This window comes from Solenopsis invicta, chromosome 9 (genome assembly GCF_016802725.1).
Source record: "Solenopsis invicta isolate M01_SB chromosome 9, UNIL_Sinv_3.0, whole genome shotgun sequence".
Classification (NCBI taxonomy): Eukaryota; Metazoa; Arthropoda; class Insecta; order Hymenoptera; family Formicidae; genus Solenopsis; species Solenopsis invicta.
In genome coordinates this window covers 3,818,093-3,836,605 of record NC_052672.1, presented here as the reverse complement: position 1 = coordinate 3,836,605, position 18,513 = coordinate 3,818,093, and the positions used below count along the sequence as shown (strand labels likewise).

At 33.4% G+C, this 18,513-nt stretch overlaps 1 protein-coding gene across 1 annotated transcript; it reads right to left on the bottom strand.

The window, feature by feature from the left end:
- Nucleotides 1-2,405: 2,405 nt before the first annotated feature.
- Nucleotides 2,406-15,842, bottom strand: LOC105204320 (ER membrane protein complex subunit 3). The gene is made up of 3 exons (XM_039453328.1): nt 15,173-15,842; nt 12,806-13,062; nt 2,406-2,885 (listed from the first exon to the last, which is right to left on the bottom strand). Exons 1-3 carry the CDS (start codon nt 15,319-15,321, stop codon nt 2,512-2,514), a joined length of 780 nt encoding a protein of 259 aa, XP_039309262.1. The 5' UTR covers nt 15,322-15,842; the 3' UTR covers nt 2,406-2,511.
- Nucleotides 15,843-18,513: the final 2,671 nt, after the last annotated feature.

Below are 18,513 nucleotides of genomic sequence, written 5' to 3'. Positions count from 1 at the left end.
TATTCAACACATCAATATCGACATAATTATTAAACTATTATGTACAAATATTTATATTAATTGATTATAGATGATTTTATATTAAATTTATTATAGATAAACATAATTAAATTCTTAATAAAACTCTTATTGTGTATTTTACAATAATTTCATTATTGTAAGACATTCCGTTCAGGGAAGCACATTGCCATCCATGAACGCGCGAAATTCTAGTCCTGTCATTCGTAATTTTTCAACTGTTTCCGTTTGAAAATTTTTATAGCTTCGACATTTTGTTATTAGAATTTTCGTCTTAAAATCTTCCAAAAAATCTGTCATTAAAATATTTATCGTGGGTTTAGGAACACCCTGTACACAAACACACACGCACACGCACACACACAAGCGCGCGCGCGTTTGTGTGTGTTTGTATATGTGCTTGTGTGTGCGCGTGTCTACAGAGTGTATCTTAAAAAGCGCCCACTAATTATATAGCGTTATTTCTTGCTAAAAACTGAGTCAAAAAGTCCTGAACCATTTTTTTCTATAATGCTTAATAAAGCAGTAATTATTAAGTAAAGCTAATCCAATCAACGTCGTCCTTTAAAAAGATATACGTCGGTGAACCGCGCGCCTAGTAATGTGAGCGCTCACCCGGCTCGCCGCTTGCTAGTTGCTTATGCAACTTCGCACTGCCGACATATGTCTTTTTAAAGAACGGCGCTGATTGGATCAGTTTTACTTAATAATTACTGTTTTATTAAACATTATAGAAAAAAATGATTCAGGACTTTTCAGTTTTTAGTAAAGAATAACGTTATATAATTAGTGGGCGTTTTTTAAGATACACCTTGTATGTATGTATGCGTGTGTGTATATATATATATATATATACACACGCATATTATTTATATATATATATATATAAATAATTGAGAAAAGTATATTATATTTTTGTGTTTAGTTAATATATATATATATATATATATATATATACGAGGTGTGTTCAAAAAGTATCGCGAATTTTGAATTTTCGCGGGTTACGTATATTCGAATTTCGATCTTTTTGTGGCGTTATGTTGGTACTCATGTCTCTCACTTATGCCGACAAGCTCGGCCATTTTGAATGTTCACTTAATTGTTGACAGCTGCTTTGCTTGCACGTGTTTTGGATCGTCTTCGATTTTTACCTATTCAAAAAAATGGATCAAAGAACCTGTATCAAATTTTGTGTGAAAAACGAAATTAAGTGCGCGGATGCATTCCGAATGTTGACTGTGGCATACGGAGAAGCTACCTTGGACCGAAGCAACGTTTATCGGTGGTACAAAATGTTCTCAGAAGGCCGAGAAGATGTGAACGACGAAGAGCGTGCCGGACGCCCGAGCACTTCAACAACAGACGAAAAAATTAATGAAGTGGAGAAAATGGTATTGGCCAATCGTCGAATCACCGTTAGAGAAGTTGCTGAGGACCTAAACATATCGATTGGCTCGTGCCATTCGATTTTTATCAATGATTTGGGCATGAGACGGGTCGCCGCGAAATTCGTACCAAAATTGCTCAATTGCGACCAAAAACAGCATCGCATGAACATTGCTAATGAGATGTTGGACTCTGTCCGCGACGACCCAAATTTGCTCCAGAGGGTCATAACTGGTGACGAATCGTGGGTTTATGGTTATGACGTGGAAACCAAAGCTCAATCATCTCAATGGAAGCTGCCGTACGAACCAAGACCGAAAAAAGCGCGCCAAGTTCGGTCGAATGTGAAAGTTTTGCTGACAGTTTTCTTCGATTGCAGGGGCGTGGTGCATCATGAGTTCTTGCCACAGGGTAGAACGGTCAATAAGGAATATTATCTGCAAGTTATGCGCAATTTGCGCGAAGCAATCCGCCAGAAACGCCCGGATTTGTGGAAGAACAAAAATTGGCTTTTGCACCACGATAACGCCCCTGCTCACACATCGTTGCTTGTGCGCGACTTTTTGGCCAAAAACAACACACTAATGATGCCGCAGCCACCGTATTCCACAGATCTGGCCCCCTGTGACTTTTTCTTGTTCCCTAAACTGAAGAGGCCCATGAAAGGACGACGTTACACTACGCTTGACGAGATAAAGACGGCATCGAAGGAGGAGCTGAACAAGATAAAAAAAAATGATTTTTTGAAGTGCTTCGAAGATTGGAAAAACCGTTGGCACAAGTGTATAATATCTCATGGGGATTACTTTGAAGGGGACAAAATAGATATTCATGAATAAATAAATAATTTTTGAAAAAACACAAAATTCGCGATACTTTTTGAACACACCTCGTATATATATATATATATATATATATATAAACTAAACACAAAAATATAATATACTTTCTTCAATTTTATACTTACATAAGATTGTTATTGCAATTTATTAAAATTAAAATATATTATATTATTTTATTTATTAAAAACAAAAATTCTTATATGTTAGACATATGTTGCAAATTGATTTGGAATTTATACAGTAAATATAATTTGATTACTAAATATCAATTTGCTTTGCCTTGATGATATATACTATCAGCCATGTCCACTTTCGATTGGATACCCATGAATTCGATGTCTACTCCCTGCAGCGCCCAATTATGTTCACAAATCTCTAATGCTTCCCATTCAGACTTGAAGGCTGCTTTTGGATCGGGCGGCATAGACATCGCAGCTCCTGATACTTGATCTTGCACTAATCTCGTAGTATCCGCAGCATTATTCTCACCAAGTACAAGTGTATAAATGGACCTTAGTCCAAATACATTGAGAAAGTACCAGGAAGCCGAAGAAACCCATGCAGCGTCCAGCGTAACTAATTCTATACCCCGTTGTAGCATTGGCTTGAAACGTAGTGTTAATGGAAATGGCACTTTAGCTAGAACCAAAATACTTATGTTAAACTATACATAAATTTGAGAGAGCCTACTTAAGAGGATTTTCTACTTTATTGTGCTAGTTTTGCTAGTGTTTTTTCGATTTTTAGAAATTTTTTTAAAAAACAATAAATAAAAAACAGAAAGAAAATAATTTTGAAAAGTATTTATCCACATAAGAAAAAAATTACTTTCTTCTCATCTTTTATTTATTATTAAAGATTAATTTTTTTTACAAAATTATTTTTATAAAATACAATATTAAATAAAAAGCTTTATCGATAATAGCTAGATCTTAATAGTAATATTTATTGTGTGACTTTATTAAATAAATAATTTATTATATACAGAGTGATTATTAATGGTTGTATCATCATGGTATCATTATACCGACAAATATGTAATTTTTAATATACACTACTCAAAAGAAAATAGGGAACACTTTCCAGACACCAAAAATTAGGCTATTTTCAAATGACTGTAACTCGGTGAAAAATCATCGTAGATAAAAAATAAAAAAAGCATTTTGAAGCTTGAAGATCCAACTTTAACGCTCTATCAGCAGATTTTCAAAATTCATTAACTTCCTTGTCTTATGCAGTAAAAAAGCACACCCTGTTTTGTTCCTTAAAATTTCGTATTTTTGACACTTTGCAGCTCGACCAACAAATTTTTTTCGAACAATTCAAGTAAAGCTTCATAAACTACAACATTTTGCCTACAAAATGCTTTTTTTAAAATTTCTCTACGATTTTTTTTGACCGAGTTACGCTACTTTGAAGCTAAACCTGCATTTTTTACAAATGATATCCGTACTCCGTGAAAAATCATCGTAGACAAAAAATCAAAAAACCATTTTAAAGCTCGAAGTTCCAGCTTTAACATGCTGTTAATGGTTTTCAAAAATTTTCTCAATTTCTTAGTACTATGCCCCAAAAAAGATACACTGTTTTTTCCTTAAAATAACGTATTTTTAACAGCCTGTAGCTCAATAAAAAAATTTTTCTTGACAAATCCAATGCAAGTGCCATAAAGTATGACATTTTCTCTACAAAATGCTTTTTTTAAAGTTTTCTCTACGATTTTTTTTGACCGAGTTACAAGACTTTGAAGATATACATTTTTTACAGTACATTTTTCCGAAAAATGACGTCTACCGCCGACATTAGCATTACCCAATGTGCACCACGTGGAGGTTGTCGGTCGGATTTTTGCACATCGTGTGTGTGTGTGTGTGTGAGTGTGTGTGTGTGTGTGTGTGTGTGTGTGTGTGTGTATGTATCACAGCAGAGATAAGGACCCCGCAGTTCGTCACTTCTGCAGTATTTAATGACTCCAAACCCTCTCTGCTGTGTGTGTATGCGCTCGCGCGCATGAGAGTTCAATAGTGTGTATTTCCTCCTCTCTGATCAATTACTGCTTGCAAGCGTTCTCGCATATTTATACATCTTGCAATACGATCTTGCGGAATGTTGTGCCAAATTTCCGTTAAAATTTCTCCCAATTCTTCTAAATTTCGCGGCTGTTCCTCGCGACGCCTTAATCGTCGTTCCATTTCATCCCAAATGTGCTCGATTGGATTTAAGTCCGGGCTATTGGCGGGATGATTAACAGTCTAATTGCGTGTCGTTGAAAAAAACGTCGCGTTATATTCGCCGTATGAGGTCGAGCGTTGTCCTGCATAAAAATAAAGTTCCGACAGGTTCGATTTAATAGCAAAACGTGTGGTCGTAGAATATCGTTGATATAACGAACACCCGTCATTGCCGGAGGTGGCAGGATCACTAGGTCACTTCGTCTTGTAAGTGATATACACCCCCACACCATCACGGAACCGCCGTTGTAGGATCGTATTGGCATAACGCAACGTCGATCATAGCGTTCATTTCGTCGATGCCAAGTACGTATACGAGCATCATTGCCATAAAGGCAAAAACATGATTCGTCGGAGAAATATACATTTCTCCAATCCTGTGAACTGTAAACATATAGTCGTTTTAGTCTAAAAAAAATCTCTTTTTAGACAAAGATGACCATATGTAAACATTGCATGCTCAATACAATAAAATTTTGTTTAGTACGCCGGCGATTCTCGCAGTGTGATAAGCGACACGGAATTTTCAAAATGCCGCGTAGACATTTATCGGCCGTAGAAGTTGCACGCATAATTGCGCTTTTGCAACAAGGTTTTAGTATGCGTTATGTGGCGCAAGATATTGGTGCATCTGTGTCCGTAGTGAGTAGAGCTTGGTTACGATATCAAGACACGGGAAATTACACGAGACGTGAAGGTAGTGGTCGTTCTCGATTAACGACAAATAGACAAGATCGAGCCATTGTTCGTTATGCATTAGAAAGACGAATAATTACCGCAAGAAACATTCGTAATGACATTCATTTGCGCCATGTGTGCGAACAAACAATTCGCAACCGTTTGAGAGAAGCCGGTCTTCGTTCTCGTGTTCGTGCACAAGTACCAAGACTCACACTCGTACATCGCCAAGTACGTTATCAATTTGCGCGCGATCACATAAATTGGACCGCTAGGGATTGGAGAAATGTATATTTCTCCGACGAATCACGTTTTTGCCTTTATGGCAATGATGCTCGTATACGTACTTGGCGTCGACGAAATGAACGCTATGATCGACGTTGCGTTATGCCAATACGATCCTACAACGGCGGTTCCGTGATGGTGTGGGGGTGTATATCACTTACAAGACGAAGTGATCTAGTGATCCTGCCACCTCCGGCAATGACGGGTGTTCGTTATATCAACGATATTCTACGACCACACGTTTTGCTATTAAATCGAACCTGTCGGAACTTTATTTTTATGCAGGACAACGCTCGACCTCATACGGCGAATATAACGCGACGTTTTTTTCAACGACACGCAATTAAACTGTTAAATCATCCCGCCAATAGCCCGGACTTAAATCCAATCGAGCACATTTGGAATGAAATGGAACGACGATTAAGGCGTCGCGAGGAACAGCCGCGAAATTTAGAAGAATTGGGAGAAATTTTAACGGAAATTTGGCACAACATTCCGCAAGATCGTATTGCAAGATGTATAAATATGCGAGAACGCTTGCAAGCAGTAATTGATCAGAGAGGAGGAAATACACACTATTGAACTCTCATGCGCGCGAGCGCATACACACACAGCAGAGAGGGTTTGGAGTCATTAAATACTGCAGAAGTGACGAACTGCGGGGTCCTTATCTCTGCTGTGATACATACACACACACACACACACACACACACTCACACACACACACACACGATGTGCAAAAATCCGACCGACAACCTCCACGTGGTGCACATTGGGTAATGCTAATGTCGGCGGTAGACGTCATTTTTCGGAAAAATGTACTGTAAAAAATGTATATCTTCAAAGTCTTGTAACTCGGTCAAAAAAAATCGTAGAGAAAACTTTAAAAAAAGCATTTTGTAGAGAAAATGTCATACTTTATGGCACTTGCATTGGATTTGTCGAGAAAAATTTTTTTATTGAGCTACAGGCTGTTAAAAATATGTTATTTTAAGGAAAAAACAGTGTATCTTTTTTGGGGCATAGTACTAAGAAATTGAGAAAATTTTTGAAAACCATTAACAGCATGTTAAAGCTGGAACTTCGAGCTTTAAAATGGTTTTTTGATTTTTTGTCTACGATGATTTTTCACGGAGTACGGATATCATTTGTAAAAAATGCAGGTTTAGCTTCAAAGTAGCGTAACTCGGTCAAAAAAAATCGTAGAGAAATTTTAAAAAAAGCATTTTGTAGGCAAAATGTTGTAGTTTATGAAGCTTTACTTGAATTGTTCGAAAAAAATTTGTTGGTCGAGCTGCAAAGTGTCAAAAATACGAAATTTTAAGGAACAAAACAGGGTGTGCTTTTTTACTGCATAAGACAAGGAAGTTAAAAGAATTTTGAAAATCTGCTGATAGAGCGTTAAAGTTGGATCTTCAAGCTTCAAAATGCTTTTTTTATTTTTTATCTACGATGATTTTTCACCGAGTTACAGTCATTTGAAAATAGCCTAATTTTTGGTGTCTGGAAAGTGTTCCCTATTTTCTTTTGAGTAGTGTATTATATTAGAAATTACAAATGTGTCAGTAAATCATACTCTTATGGTAAAAAGTAGGTATAACCATGATGTAAAAAACAAAGTGAAACAACGCGCATCGTCGGCGGCTCAATGCGCAGTAAGAGGCGTAGCTCGATGTGATGAGCGAATAAAATTTGGGTCCAAATATATCCGCGCAATTTAAATACGAAACAATCATATGTAGTCACAGGTACTTAAAATGTAGATGTTGTTAAAAAAAATAAATATAAAAATGTAAAAATACTTGAAATTTATTATCTTTAACAGAAATCACTGTTGCAATAAACACTGTTGTTATAAACATGAAATACAACAATTTAGCCATACACATAAGCTCATTCTTATAACTTTCCAAATTTCTTCTAATCCAAGTTTAAAAAATTTGAAATTACAATTTTCATTAATGTATAAAGTCTCAATCTTACCTTCACGTTCTTTTTTTTTAAGTAGCTTCGAATTTCTCCGATTCACCGATTATCTCCGATTCACGTATAAATACAAGTATAAATACGTCCCAGTACCGGAGCCGTAGCCATATTGGCCTAGTTTATACCGAGCACTTAAAACGCATACTAACTCGTAACTTTCTATTAAATTATCTTACTTCCGACGATGCGTGTATACATGATACATATATTTAATTATCTCGATTTATATTGTACCAGCTTAGTATACTATTCTTTAAATATATTGCCGAAATTAAGATAATTTAATAAAAAATTACTAGTTAGTACGTGTATTAAGAACTCGGTGTAAACTAGGCCATCGAATCTCAAAATTTGGACCCAGTTCTGATTGGTTTAGAGTATGGTTTACTGGGCATCTAGTTACTTGTTTCACCTTTCTTCTTACATCATGGATATAACCATTAATAATCACTCTGTAGAGAAGGTGATAGCATAGGCTATGTAGACAACCTCATGTCTCGGTTATTAAGTAACAAATTCTAATAATAATTTATGGAAATATTAATTTATGGAATCATTTGTTTAGTAGCTTTCCGTGGTATAAATATGCAAATTGTACATAATAGCAAACATTTGTTAAAAGGCATATTTATTTATGGAAATTCCGAAACTTTTTCAAAGTACATTTTAAAAAATATTTTTTTAAACATATACTTTCTCATGCTCTTTAAACTTGAGTGTATTATTACATAAATGTATGTATGTTTGAACGTTAATTTGTTAAGACTCCTGACTCCTCGCATGGCCATATTGAAATCATGACATAAGCAAGAAATAACACGTAAAAACTTCATCTGTGGCATTTGTAAATAAAGAGAATTTGGATAAAATAGGATGAAATCGCTTTAAAACACTTATAAAAATAGCCTTGACTATTTTTTTTCGCCTAACAGTCAGTAAATAGTCGTAAAATGTACGTAAAATAAAGCCTATTCAGACAAGAAAACCACACTGATAGTTATTGAAAAGAGTATAAAATATTTTGTGTATAAAATTCAAAGAAACTTCACTTGCGGCCCATTTTTACTAATTTGATAAATACGAGACAAATCACATTTTCACAATAAAACACATAATACGACGAAATGATGTGCAAGACAAAATTTCATTAACATGTCATGTTGCACGGCTTAATTACAATTTTTTCTGCAATACAATGTCGCCACTGTCAACATAAAATTCTCGGCTGAGGAGGCAGGAGCTTTACCTTTTTATTCAACCAGACACATTTCAAGTTTTTGCTAATGGACTCTTATGTGTACTGACGTCTCAACAAACAAAATCTCTTTTTCAAAGTTTTCATATCATAATAGTCATTCAATAATTGGAATTTTACTGTTAATCTATAATTTACATAACATGGAATAAAGATTTTCAATATTGCAGTTTATATATGGAAGGCTTATGTATATATACATTTACACATATTGTGCAATATTTTTTCTTTATTCTGAATAAATGTAAAATTTCATAACAAAACACTGTATTTTTTAAATTAAACACAAATTATATAAATTTATTCTTATAGTAGACCATATTACCATTACTGACTCTCTTTGATTCATTATGAAGTGTCGGATATTTTTATAAATATTCAATATAATAAATATGTCATAATTTTGAGTCTATATCTATTAGAGAACAATTTGATAAATATAATCGTTGTTTTTCATTTAAAATATTAATTATTAATAAAATAATTGCATAAATTGTAAATAAATGACCCTGATATACAGGGTAATTCAGAACGATCCATGTGTCCCTGTAAAGATCATGCGACGCAAGTGATCAAACCGAACTCATTTTTACGACAGAATTCGGGTCCACTTTTGCTACTCTCTGAGCATAAAGTTCGGTCTCCTTATCCTACTTTATGGTCTTATTCTTCAAAAAGTAAGCGTCGGACAAAATTTTGGTACAGGAAAAATCGTCTGAGAATTTATCCAAGGACACGTCTTTACAGGGACACATGAGTCGGTTTGAATCACCCAATATACCAACTTTTTCTTTTTATATAATAAATCAAAATTAGATTTTAACAACTTAATTTTTTATATTTTTGAGAACTCAAAAAACAAAAAAGTAAAAATCGAACTTTTTTAGACAAGTGTCATTTACTTATTTATTGGGCGAAATGAAAATCTAATTATAACGATAGCCACAAGTGTTCTGATTAAAATGACGTTTTACAGACTATTGAAATCTAGAAATATGGTCGCTGAACTGTACAAAAGTTAAATAGATTTATTGTTAATAAACTATTATTCATCTTTTTTATTTAAAAAACAGGAAATTAATCTTTAAATAATAAAAAATAAAGAACTAAATAAAGGACAAAAATTCTCTGAAAAGTATTTACCCATTTTCCCAAAAAATTCATAAAAACCTTTTAAAGAATCAGCATGACAAAATAGATAAGATAGATTCTTGAAGGAGATCCTAAAATCCTAACCGAACGTGATATTCTTCCAGCATATTTTTAGTTTTATAAATTTAAAAATTCTTTTTTATAATTTAATATTTAATGCACAAGCACTAATATACAGGGTGTTAAAACAAACCATTCAGCAATTATGTGGTTGACAGTAACACATCGAACTGACAAGAGACATGTCATGGGTGTCTGGCGCCGATTTGATTTTCCTTGAAATAATTTTGTTAAACGCAAAAATCTAAGAGACATGTATTTTTTTATATCAGCGGTATCTCATATCTAAGGGGTGAAATAACCTTTTGAAAAAAAATAGTAGTTTAAAAAAACCTGAGTTTAAAAAAAAATCCAGCACAGTAGTTTTTTTCTAGTTTTATGCGTTTTTATTTCTTATAATCCGCTAATAATTAACAAAATTTACTATTTAATTGATAATTCTAATATAAAATAAATTTAATTTAATCTATACGTTTAATTTATTAATTTATCAGTTTAATTTATTTATTTAGTTACTTATTTTATTTAATTTATTAATTAATATAATAGTTGTATATATATTATGTAAGGGGTATTCCATATCAAATCAAAACTTTAGATTCGACTATTTCTTATTACACTTATTTTTTTATTAAAAATGCTTCTATTGTGTGTGTGTGTGTGTGTGTGTGTGTGTGTGTGTGTGCGCGCGCGCGCGCGTGTGCGCGCGCGTGCATGCGCATGTGTGGTTTTAAAAAGTTCGTTATGTATAGTACATTTTTTAATAAATTTGTTATAAAAAATGGAGTTTTTAATTAATATTTGCAGAAAAATAAAAATTAAAGCAAAAATTAATTAAACAATTTTTTAAATTTTTTTAAAAAACAGGTAAAAACGATTTTATCACGTGAAAAATCCAAAAATATTTGTTACTTATAATATATTTAATATAAATTATTATAAATATATTTTAATAGAGAAGAGGGTAATATGGCACCCATTTTCATTTTATTAAATAACTGTTTATAATTAATATTTTTTATTAAAACTTAAACAATTACATACGTCAGAGTGTTGTTTAACAGATTCTAGACTCAAAGTAATGAAATATTTATTATTTAGGACGTAATTTATAAAAATCTAATGCACTGCATAATCGGTGAAAAAAAAGTAGTTGTAATATGGCTATCCATAAAAATAATTTTAAAAAATTAGTTTAGTTTAAAAAAAACACAGTATCTTGCTACAAAATCATATATTTTAAATTTTCCATTATTTAGAATTTTCTTGCGTTCAGAAGCTGTAAAAATACCATTAGAAATTTCATTAAAACTATCATTTTATCCCTGTTTAACATTAAACAACAAGCATAAAATGCCTCTAATGTTTCTAAATACCGCTCTTTAGAATGACAATCAATTTATCAAAGAAATATTTCGATTAAAAAAATTTGCTTAAAAAACCATATTAACTGTTACGTCCGCGGATTGCGAAATTGTGATCCGGGACGTAATTTTTCAGTTTGATTTTACCCCCCTTTTTTTTAAGATTAAGGCAGCTGTCACCAGTCGTGGCTCTGAATCGTGCGATAACACGCCCAGATACATGACAATTTATTTATACGAAAAAAAGGAGAAATTTGGGAAGAGTATATAATTATGTGATTAATAAGCGATGAATTTAGGAAAATTCAATAGTGTTTTATTGAAGAGTTTTGACTGCGTGATTGAGCGTACGTTTGGCGTGAGATTGTTATAAAAATACATGTTGTGTGAACTTATCTGATTTATTTCGGTTGTATATATGTTTGTATAAGTGTTACTGTTTCTGTATAATTGTTTCATGAATGCCAGAATAGTAGAATAAGTGTGAACATGTGGACGTTGTATGATAAAATCGCATTTTTGTAAGATCGCAATTAAATGAATGATCGCTCGAGTTAATAGAATAAAGGAGTCACGCTGTTTAGATTCGCGTCGGTCGAGTTCCATGTTACCGCGATGAGATTCTTTGTCCATATTCTTTTTAATTTATTCACTGTATGAATTAACGAATTGAGTGTGAATTGAATTTGAGTTTAGGTTGCCACAAGAATACATTACCAGACTTTTATATTCTAAATTATAAAAAGAGAAAAGGCTGAAACTTTAATTCGAATAAATTTACTGTAGTTCAAAATTTTTAACTTAATAAATAATTAGAGGTGAATCAGTTGGGTCGAAAACGACGTCCGTCCAAATGCCCTTTGAGAGAATAAAAATTTATTTTGGGCAATTTGAGAGACACTGGTTATAGAGAAGGTGAGTCGAGGAGTCGCGTTTGCGAATCTTCCTCGACGGCAAGGGAGAAGGAGAAAGATAGAAGACGTCAAAGAGTCACATTCGCGAATCTTTTTCGACACTGCAGAAGAGGAAGTGAGAAAAGAGACGTCGAAGAGTTGTGTCAGTAAATCTTCTTTGACACTCGGGAGTCAAAGAAGTATCCTCACATAAAACATGATACACTGTGATCAATTTTTATGTTAACATTTTAAACCAAAATAACTTTTTTTTAGATTGAAAAACGAGTCAAAACTAAGTTGTATATGCAATTTTTTCATATAAGCTTTTTCTGATTTAGAAAAAAAAATTTCAAAAAAATTCTGCATTAAGAACACGGTGCTGTAGAAGTGCTTATGCACAATTTTTTTTATAAATCTCTAATGTAAGTATCAACGGTTATAATCGTGAGAAGTAATCTAGAAATGAGACAAATTCTGGGATTTTATTAAAATTAAAAATTTTTGGGACATTAAAACTTTAATTATGAATATGTAAATCGCTGTAAAACTCATAACTTTAGCATTCCCTTAAAGGTTCAAAATCTAATTGGAAAAATTATATGACAGATGCGCAGTAAATATAAATATTTAACAATATCATAATGCCACATACTTGTCACAAATCCAGAGAACATCCAGTTGATCCAACCACCAATCAGTACCATAGGCAAAACATTGGTTACATTTCCCTTGAGCATCTCAGTCATCATATTTGGATCAGTCATAGGATTTTGAGAAACAGGAGGACGCTTCTGAGTCTTAAAATACCCAGTCTCTTCATTGTTGAAGAAATGTCTCCTGGTCATAAAACCTACTTTTGGTATATACTGTCCATTCTCTCGGAGCAATCTGGAGCGTATCATAACTTGACTGTAAAATATTTACTGTTAAAATTTTCAGCACTTTTTATATAGAAAATTTCTAGGTGACACCCAATTGCCCATATCACTAACCACTATTACACAGCATTATTAATTAGGTTTAATAATATCCATAGTTATGAAACTGGCCAATCAAAAATATTCTTCCAATAAATAAGAATGGAATAACTGTGATTGGCCAGTTTTATAACATTGAATATTATTAAACTTGATTAATGGTGCTGTGTAAACAAACTGACTGTTTAATTTAAGATAGAATATTCTGATTCACTTTTCTAAAAGAAAATTAACTCTGTGAATGGCTGTGGTTAATTGCAATATGATCAAACAAGATGCTCCCAAATTTCTAAGAGTATACAAATGGTTCAATCTTACCATTAACAATAAATAATGGAACAAAGTCGATAGTATGTATGATTCATGTTTGAATTTTCTTTGTAAAAACAATAAGTGTTTATAAAATAGAGAAAAGTGAGCTAAATCGGACAATGTTCCAAATAGGACCTTTTTAATTTAAATGAATGCTGTTAAATAGATTTGCGTGCCACTTATAATGTAGTTCTTATAAGACACCAAATGTGTGACAGTAGTTTGACAGTTCTCATAACATTCATAGAATAGAAGCAAATATGTATTTTCGGATATTGTGCAAAAAATTTTTTAGAAAAAAAAATCCTTGTAAATCATTATTTAAAAGGTACTAAAATTTGGAAAGGTAAGTGATTTAAGATAATTATAAAGTGCAGAATTAAAAAATATCAATTGTTTTGTGATCACTTTTGAGATTTACTGTAAAATTTGTTCTAAAGTTTGAAAGGACTCATGTCCAAATGGAACTTTTTATATCAGAATTGCAACCTGATCATAACACTAGTGATTGGCCAACTAAATCTGGTCCTAGAAATGTTAAATTAGTAAAATATTGAGTTATCAAACTTGGATTAATTACATTTTATTGATTTCAATTATTATATAATAACAATATTATAACATAGCTAAGAAAAGTCTAATTGTATAAACTGTCTCTAATTCTTTTCTTTTTAATAAAATTTTTATTTTCAACTTAAATTATTCGTTTTTACTCAATAATAAAAAATACATTAAAATTTTTTAAAAATTCATCTAAAAGTTAGTAAAAATAGAAATGTCTGTTTGGACCAAGGGATGGTCCAATTTAGAACCACTGGTTCTAAATCAAATTGAAAAAAGGTTTTTAAATTTTCCATTATAATTTAATATAGATGAGAAATACAATGAGGTGCATTAATGAGGTCTTTTTTTGGTGTAGGAATTCCAGCAATTTAACTAATCATGTGTTACTATTGGCTCAGTGAGTTCATCTGATTGGCTATGATTGCTATAATTTTTGTACTAATTACATCAAAAAAGGATCTCATTAATGCACCTCATTGTACATCAAAATGGTTTGAAGCAGAAATGAAGGAAATTAAATTATCTGTCCAACGGCACCTTTAGTTTTACAATCTGACTTTATTTGCGCCTTATACAGAACAAAAATTACAAATAGGTCCGACTTACCCCACTTTCCACTAAGTTTTTGTCAGAATGGCCATATTATAAATTTGTGATTCTATAAAAGCATGTACGTCAGATGCTCGATATTATTCAATATACTAAGACCTAGTTTACACTGAACACTTGACATGCATACTAACAACTTTCTATTAAATTGTCTTAATTTCGACAATACGTGTAAATGTATACGTGATATCTATATTATCATTCATATCGTACCAGCTTAATATACTATTCATTAAATTTATTACCGAAATTAAGATAATTGAATAGAAAGTTACTAAATATTACACGTATCAAGTATTCGGTGTAAACAAAGACTAAGAAAAAAAGATAACTAAATTTTTCAACTTAATTAAATTTCTTTAGTTCCTATACTTATGTATTTAAGTTAAATATATAAATACTAAAAAAATTTAATCACAAGTTGAAAAATTAAATCAACAATATTTTTTCAGTCTAAGTCTACTGAATTATGCATATCGACGATTTGTCTTTAGCGGCATGAATTTGTCTTTATACCCCATTTAGTTATAATTAACGTATTTTTTAGGTGTGTTTACCTATCTTGCACCTGATGAAGCTCGACTTTCTTTTGCGAGGCGAGCAATATCGAAACATAGTGACGGATTATACCGACTAGAAACGTAATTACTACTATAGGTAAGAATACCCAGCCTCGGATATTGGGATCCAGCAATAGTTCTGCCATATCAACTATTTCTGCTGTGTAAATCTATTGAGGGGTTACAAACTTTCAAAGAGGCCCTGGATATCAGACTGCAGAGGAGTCTAAGTACCAATAGTTCTCTAGAGTTACAAACTTCTATGCTTTCTTCGTTACAAGTGTTTACAGCGCCATCTACTCATAGCGTTTTCGAGTGCAGTAGGTAAAGGGCCTCGCACACACAGATATCTATACTAAACTAGATCGCTAACCTGTGGCATTAGCATATGACAGTATTGAGGCAGGAAGGATATCCGGTTTCAGCCATGTTACCTACAACAAAATGGCAGCTCCAATGCCGCTCTAATGCCGCTGTTGCTTGTCATTATGGCACGATATCGAAAAAACACACTCGATAATCGCAATTAATATGCTCAACGGTGCTCAGCGGTTAACCGGTTTAGTTGTCAAACCTGTCAAACACATACGCACTAACCTAATCTACGCGTAGACGCCATTTTCTTGTTGGGTAAGATGGCCGAATCCGGATATCCTGCCGGACACAGCTATTCAGCCGAAGGTAGCGATCTAGTTGTTAGATAGATATCTGTGCTCGCACATGAAGTGCATAAAGCCTGCCGCAGACCATGATGTAAGAAGAAAGGTGAAACAAGTAACCAGATACGCAGTAGACCATACTCTAGATTAGAGTCCTATATAAAGAGAGAAGCGACATTGATGTCTAAAGCTCTAATTGGTAATCTGATTGATACTTGATTGGCTAAGCGAGCAGCCATATTGTGACCACAGCTGTTTGCAGAATGATACAAATGTAGAGTCCTATATAAAGAGAGAAGCGACATCGAACCGCCACCACAACCTTCAGCATCCAATTGAGTCCTCCACCGCCATTTTGGGACCGCTCTAACGTCATCAAACACCATTCGTATCATTCTGCAACAGCTGTGTTCACAATATGGCTGCTCGCTTAGGCAATCAAGTATCAATCAGATTACTAATCAGAGCTTCGGACATCAATGTCGCTTCTCTCTTTATATAGGACTCTATACGAATGGTGTTTGATGACGTTGGAGCGGTCCCAAATTGGCGGTGGAGGACTCAATTGGATACTGAAGGTTGTGGTGGGGGTTCGATGTCGCTTCTCTCTTTATATAGGACTCTACTCTAGATTAATCAGAACTAGGTCCAAATTTTGAGATTCAATATGGCTACGGCTCCAGTACTGGGACGTATTTATACTTGTATTTATACGTAAATCAAAGATAATCGGTGAATCGAAGAAATTCAAAGCTACTTAAAAAAAGAAGATCGTGAAGGTAAGGTTGAGACTTTGTACATGTATTAATGAAAATTGTGATAATTGTTATTTCAAATTTTTTAAACTTGGATTAGAAGAAATTTGGAAAGTTATAAGAATGAGCTTATGTGTATAGCTAAATTATTGTATTTCATGTTTATAACAACAGTGTTTATTGCAACAGTGATTTGTGTTAAAGATAATAAATTTCAAGTATTTTTACATTTTTATATTTCTTTTTGTTAACAATATCTACATTTTAAGTACGTGTGATTACATATGATTGTTTCGTATTTAAATTGCGCGGATATATTTGGACCTAAATTTCAGTGGCTTATCACATCGAACCACGCCTTTTACCGCGCATTGAGCCGCCGATGATGCGCGTTGTTTTACCTTGTTTCTTACATCATGCCGCAGACGATACGTGTTTTCTTACTGGATTTCTAACTGGATTTTCTTACTTGCTACCGTACGGACAATGGTACTGGCAGTGCTACTGGCCGTGGCTCACACGGTGCGAGTTTTTGTACGGGCTGAGCAACTGAAATTTGTTTCATAGAAACGGCACTCTTAAATATGGATGAGATAGATGAGATGGATGAAATTATTGCAACAATTGTACATTGTCATAAAATTGCTATTGCATTATTTTTAATTATTGAAAAATTGTAATAACGAAATAAATATCGCCGACATTTATGGAGTCGACAGTCAATACATTCTTTAATGCCTCACTTTTACTGTTTATTATGGTAATTTGGTGTGTTCATCGCATATAAATATGGTTCCTATTAGTAGGCCTTTATTAAACATAAAATACTTTCTTTGGACTATTTTGAAGTCTTTTTATTTCTGTATGACGTCATGTTTGCAAAGTGAATTCACGTTTGAACTTTGACAACACTTCGACAGTATAACCTGGTATAACCCATGATGTAAGAAGAAAGGTGAAACAAGTAACCAGATGCGCAGTAGACCATACTCTAGACCAATCAGAAGTGGGTCCAAATTTTGAGATTCAATATGGCTACGGCTCCGGTACTGGGGCCGTATACTTGTATTTATACGTGAATCGGAAATAATCGGTGAATCGGAGAAATTCAAAGCTACTTAAAAAAGGAAGAACGTGAAGGTAAAGTTGAGACTTTGTACATTAATGAAAATTGTGATAATTGTTTTTTCAAATTTTTTAAACTTGAATAAGAAAAAATTTGGAAAATTATAAGAATGAGCTTATGTGTATGGCTAAATTGTTGTATTTCATGTTTATAACAACAGTGTTTATTGAAACAGTAATTTGTGTTAAAGATAATAAATTTCAAGTATTTTTACATTTTTATATTTATTTTTTTTAACAACATCTACATTTTAAGTACGTGTGACTACATATGATTGTTTCGTATTCAAATTGCGCGGATATATTTGGACTCAAATTTCATTGGCTCACCACATCGAGCCACGCCTCTTACCGCGCATCGAGCCGCCGACGATGCGCGTTGTTTCACCTTGTTTCTTCATGGTATAACCCAGTATAACCTATACAGACTGCGTCCTAATTGGCTTTCACATTAAACCAGTACAGAATCACGTAAGAAAAATAGGACATGATCTATTACGAAAATCCAGTACGCGAGCCAGTAGCGTAGCCTGTAAAGCCTGCCGCAGACGATACGTTTTTTCTTACTGGATTTCTAACTGGATTTTCTTACTTGCTACCGTACGGGCAATGGTACAGGCAGTGCTACTGGCCGTGGCTTCACACGGTGTGAGTTTTCGTACGGGCTGAGCAACTGAAATTTGTTTCATAGAAGCGGCACGCTTAAATATGGATGAGATAGATGAGATGGATGAAATTATTGCAACAGTTGTACAGTCGTTTTCATTATAGTTGCGACACTTTTTTTTGGATGCATTTC

What these genes read in the sequence shown, in the direction of transcription:
- LOC105204320 (XM_039453328.1), bottom strand. Translation starts at nt 15,321, where the DNA reads ATGGCAGAACTATTGCTGGATCCCAATATCCGAGGCTGGGTATTCTTA. An exon ending in CTTCATCAGGTGCAAGATAG is followed by an intron (nt 13,063 to 15,172) that starts GTAAACACACCT and finishes AATATTTTACAG; the next exon opens with TCAAGTTATGATACGCTCCA. An exon ending in GTTCTCTGGATTTGTGACAA is followed by an intron (nt 2,886 to 12,805) that starts GTATGTGGCATT and finishes TTTTGGTTCTAG; the next exon opens with CTAAAGTGCCATTTCCATTA.